General features: G+C 36.7%; 1 protein-coding gene across 1 annotated transcript; it reads left to right on the top strand.

The window, feature by feature from the left end:
• Positions 1 to 3,138: 3,138 nt before the first annotated feature.
• On the top strand, positions 3,139 to 3,888 carry LOC110100684. The gene has a single exon (XM_020828293.1). It carries the CDS (start codon positions 3,139 to 3,141, stop codon positions 3,886 to 3,888), a length of 750 nt encoding a protein of 249 aa, XP_020683952.1.
• Positions 3,889 to 5,340: the final 1,452 nt, after the last annotated feature.

Below are 5,340 nucleotides of genomic sequence, written 5' to 3' on the forward strand. Positions count from 1 at the left end.
ATTTGTCATTGATAATAATAAATAAGTTTTAAATATTAATTATATATTAATATACAATTTTTTTTAAAATTAAATATTAAATTAAGATTTAAATTAAAATATATTAAACATATTTTTTGAAATAATAAAATACTATTAAAAAAAAAGATTTTAATTTTTTAAAATATTTTTAGTAATTTATAATTAACTTACTATTGTGTCTTCATTCATAGTTTGATTAAAAATTTCTATTGTGTTTGAGTAGCTTCTTATTCTAAGTAAATGTATATATGCAATTTGAGCAGAAATTAAAAAGATCGGCATATGCTGTTTATTTGATGAAATCTGTTAAAAATTTATTTTATCAAAAGATCTGTACATTTGTTAGCTGTGAATAACAAACTCATAGTGAGAGAAAATTCCATTTTTTCTAGTGAGAGAAAATTTCAAAATATTTGAAAAGTTCAGTTCCAGGTTTTCACTCCCTCTGTTCAGGGGCTGACTGGGGCTATGGCGGTGGATGGCCGGCGGCCATCTTTGGCTACGTCAGCTGGAGGCATTGTAATTCTAGAAGATACAATTCAGAACCCGACAGGAGATGTTCGTTTGAAGACTGGTGCGAAGAGATCTGTAGCTGATCCTGTGATCAGAGCTTCTAATGGTCCATTTGTGATCAAGGACAATGTCGTTGATGTCCCGAAGAAGATTTCATATGTTGAAGGTAAAGGAAAGTCTGTTGTTTACAAAAATGAGGTTCAAACCCCATGGGCAACCAGGAATTCTACGAGAAGTTGATTGTTGATATGTCGGCATCTTCCTCTGAAATTAAAATTTATGTTAATAGGTTCGGATATTCAAATGCATTCTCAGAACCTGTCCTTGAGATAAATGCAAAGTCTGGTATCCATGTTAATAGAAATCTGCATTTTGAGGAAAGCTTAACCACAAAGGAAGTTAGTATTGTGGACATGATGAATGAAGTAATGCCTAGTAGGAATGGCATTAATGCAGAGAGTAACCTGCAGAAGAAAAAACCATACATTATGTTGGACTTCAAGGATGAAGATAGGGTTCTTGCTGAAGATGGAATAGCTATGAAGATGAAGTTAGAGGATGAAATGTTAAATGTTGAAAGGCTGGAGAATTTCTTAGTAATTAAGGTTTTTGGAAAGGAGATTCCGGCACATATTGTTGCCTGGGAAGTGAGGAGGCAATGGAAGCTATTCGGGAACTTTCATTTCACAACCTTGGGCAAGGGTTGGTTCTTGTGTTCTTTTGATACAAAAGATATGATGGAAGGAGTTTTGTCGGGTGGTCCTAGGTTTGTTAATGGCCATATAGTGGGAATGGAGAGATGGACGGTGGAATTTTCTAGTCTATCCTTGAAGGGTCTAACATCTCTGATCTGGGTAAGGATGCCTCATTTACCCCTACAATGCTCGGACGAAATCAATGTGGCTAGGATTGCTTCATCAATTAGGAGACCTATCATAATGGATGGAAACATGTTTCAATAGGGGAAAAGGGAATTTGCCATAATTTGTGTGAGGGTCAAGTTGGATCAATAACTTCCCTTAGGCGTTTGGGTGGAGAGTATCTCAGGAAGATTTTTCTAGAAATTTGAGTACGAGAAGATCTCTACATTCTGCTATGAATGTGGTTTGATAGGGCACGTAGAAGCAAATTGCAAGAGTAAGAAGAAGGACACTATGGAGAAGATTGCTGATCATGGAAAGCCAAGAGAAGCTACCGATACAGAAAATGCAGTAAGAATGGAAGATGAATCCTCTTATGGGCCATAGATCATGGTTAAAAAGAGAAACAATACAAGAACAGGAAGGCTGAAGGAAAGTAATAAGATAGTAAGAAGATAGTGGATGAAAACAAATGTGAATCATAAGGAGGAAGCTGCAGTGGAGTCAGCTAAGCTATATGTCAACAACGAGGTGAAAGTAGGTACTAATGCTGCTGAACATCAACCTAAGGAGGGAGAAGTTCCTTTCGCATTTGAAATGCAAATCAACAAGCTGCAGGATGCTACAGTTGGAGATGCAGAAGTGGAGGTGCGCGGTTCTATCGAAACGACAGTAAATTCTATGGAAATTAAGAAGAATCACAATTTCCAAGCCAAAAGTTTGGGAGAACAGAGAATTCCTGATGGAAATCTGGAGGTTGATTCAACTAGGGAAGCCACTCTATGGGCAGGTAACAAATTCGAACTGCTGAATTCTTTATGTGAGGATGATAATGATGTGGATATTTGTGGTGTTGATTCCTTAGAAGGGGAATTGGAAGAAGGTGAAATTATGATAAATATGGAGGAAGGTCTGTACAAAAACAATGTGGTAACTAAATAGGAAAAGTTTGAGGAGAAAACTTTTATGTTAACTGAGGAGAATGGTACTCTAAATACTGAAAAAAATTCTGCTCAAAAAATAAAACTAGCAAAGGAGTTGAGACATTTGGGCCCTTTGAATTTGGCTTCCAGGCAAGGTAGAAGTAATATGAATAAGAGGAAGGGTGGGGGCATACCCCCATTAGTTTCCAAATGAGTTTTATCAGCTTCTAGAATTGTAGGGGTGCGAACAAGAAAGAGGCCTCCCTATATTTGAAGGAGTACATTAAAAAATTGGGATGTATTTTTTGTAGGCATTGTTGAAACAAAGATTAATTCTCTGTCGAAAGATGAATTTGTCAAGATAATGGGTGAGGAATGGGATTTTATCCTGCAGCCCTCTAGAGGGAATTTTGGTGGGATTATGGTGATATGGAGGATGAATGTGGCTTCTTTTTCTTTGATCAAGTCTTCGGACCAGTGTTTGTTGGGAGAGTTGGAGATATTCAACAAAAACAAATGGATGATTGCTACAATTTATGGTAGCAGGGAGTACCAAGGCAGAAGAGATTTGTGGAATTGATGGTGTGGTTGATCAAGAAATTCCAGCAGTTTTTGGAGGTGACTTCAACTGCATACTTTCACAAGATGAGAAGAAAGGTGGGAAGAAGTTTTCTTTCTCACAAGGGCCTTTGGAAATGAAGGCTTTTATGAACAATAATGACTTACATGATGTAGGTATTATTGGTGCTAAATTTACTTGGTGTAATAACAAGAGTGGAAGTGCCCGAATATTAGAGAGGCTTGATATGCAGCTGTGAGACATGCTGAATTCTAAAGCTTTGGAGCTGGTTAGTCTAGCAGCTATGAGACATTTGAGTAGAATTGCATCCGACCATTGTCCCATTGTTTTGAAATTATTTCAACAACAGGTTCATAAATCCAGATTTCGCAAATTTGAGGATGTATGGATATCCTATGCAGCGGCCACTTCTGTAATCAGGAATTTGTGGGCCAAATTTATAAGAGGTGATGATATGGAAGCTCTAAATAAGAAAATGTCTAGAGTTCTTAAAGCCTTATTTTTTTGGAGTAAGGCTAAGCATCAAAATCTGGAAGTTTTGAAGGAAAAGTTGAAGAAGGAGATTGAAGATCTACAGCAGGAAGAAGCTTCAAGTTTACTATTTTCGAATAGCGAAGTACTAATCCTGAAATCCAAAGTCAATGAATTCAACTTTACTCTTGTAAGGTTGAATACATGGTGGAAACAAAGAGCAAAAGCCAAGTGGATGAAGGAAGGGGAGGTGAACACTTCCTTCTTTCATGCATTTGCGAATGGAAGAAGAAATGGGAATTCTATCAAGCAAATAAGAAATGAGGATGGAGTATTAACTGAAGACCAAGATTGTATAAGAAGAAACTTCTTTCAGTTTTTTTCCAAGAAATGGAAATACAGAGATTGCATTCTATACAATTGGCCTATGAATGAGAACATCTTGAAACATGAAGATTGTGGAATCCTGGATGTTGAATTGAAGCTAGAAGAAGTTGAAAAGGTTATTAATGAACTTTGAAACAACATTTCGCCTGGATTGGATGGAATTACATATTCCTTTCTTAAAACTTATTGGAAGATCATTGGGATGGATGTGTGGAAAGTCATCCAACTTTGCTTCAGTTCGGGGAAAATGTCTTCTAGGTGGAAGGAGACATTAGTGGTTCTTACTCCCAAAGTAAGTAATCATCTTTCTCCCAATATTTTCAGACCCATATGCCTCTGTATGTCAATATACAAAATTGTGTCAGAAGTACTATTAAACAGAATGAATAAAGTAATCCATGGCTTAGTTACTGAAGAACAAGTCGCTTTCATTGAAGGGAGGGCCTTATCCGAGCATATGCTTCTTACTTAAGAACTTTTTCACAAGTTTAGAGTCTCCAAATCGAGAAGGGGTTTGGTGGCTATTAAACTGGATATGGAACAGGCATACGATAGTATGGCTTAGAATACCTTACAACAAGTATTGATTTACTTTGGCTTTCCAAGAAGATTTTCTAATCTCATTATGGAATGTGTCTCTGACCCAGTTTTCTTTGTTCAAATCAATGGTGTGGAACTGGAAGGTATTAAATGGAGAAGTGGCTTTAGACAGGGTTGCCCTCTCTCTCCTTTCTTGTTCATACTTTGCTCCCAACTTCTTACTAATGCTTTTTTATCCAAAGGGAATAGTGTGGATTTTAAAAATGCCCCTTTATCCCCAAGGATCTCACATCTATTATTTGCAGATGACATCTTGATCTTCTCCAATGCTAAGATAGAGAAGATTAAGATAATTATGAAAATCACTAAAGACTATCGCAGTTGGACGGGTTAACAGATAAATGGTTCTAAATCTTCTATCATTTTTAGTAAGAATATGGAGAGAAGGAGTAGGAAAATAATCTCAAATCTCTTGGGGTTCATGGAAACCAAATATCTAAATTACTTGGGCAATAAAATCACCTTAAGGAAGCATGTGGCTTCAGATTTCTCCAGCATTTTGGAGAAAGCAGCCTTTAAGCTGGATGTTTGGGGCAAGAAGTTTATATCAACAGCTGGTAGAGTAACTCTTATTAATGCTATTCTTCAAGGAATCCATGTAATCTATACTTCTATGTCTCTAGTTCTAATATATGTATTGAAGAAGATTGATAGAATGAGCATGAAATTTCTGTGGAGTAAAAGCAATGGGGTTAATAGTTTACATTATGTAGCTTGGAAGGAGTTGTGTAAACTGAAAGACCAAGGGGGGCTTGGCATTCAATCAGCTGTTCAATTGGTGGAACCCCTTAGAGCAAAATTGGCTTGGAATTTCTTGAAGAAGCCTGATTCTTTATTCAGTAAATTTATCTCAGCAAAATATGGGAAGAATGTATGGGATGCGAGTAATAGAAAAAACTCTTCTTCGGCTTGGAAGGTGATTATTAGCGGTGCCAATGCTTTAAAACAGGTTGTAAGATGGAGCATCAAGGATGGTGTTTCAATT

Source organism: Dendrobium catenatum, unplaced genomic scaffold (genome assembly GCF_001605985.2).
Source record: "Dendrobium catenatum unplaced genomic scaffold, ASM160598v2 fragScaff_scaffold_621, whole genome shotgun sequence".
Lineage (NCBI taxonomy): Eukaryota > Viridiplantae > Streptophyta > Magnoliopsida > Asparagales > Orchidaceae > Dendrobium > Dendrobium catenatum.

Bases quoted from the DNA above. Each gene is read 5' to 3' on its own strand.
- LOC110100684 (XM_020828293.1), top strand. From the start codon at position 3,139: ATGCTGAATTCTAAAGCTTTGGAGCTGGTTAGTCTAGCAGCTATGAGA.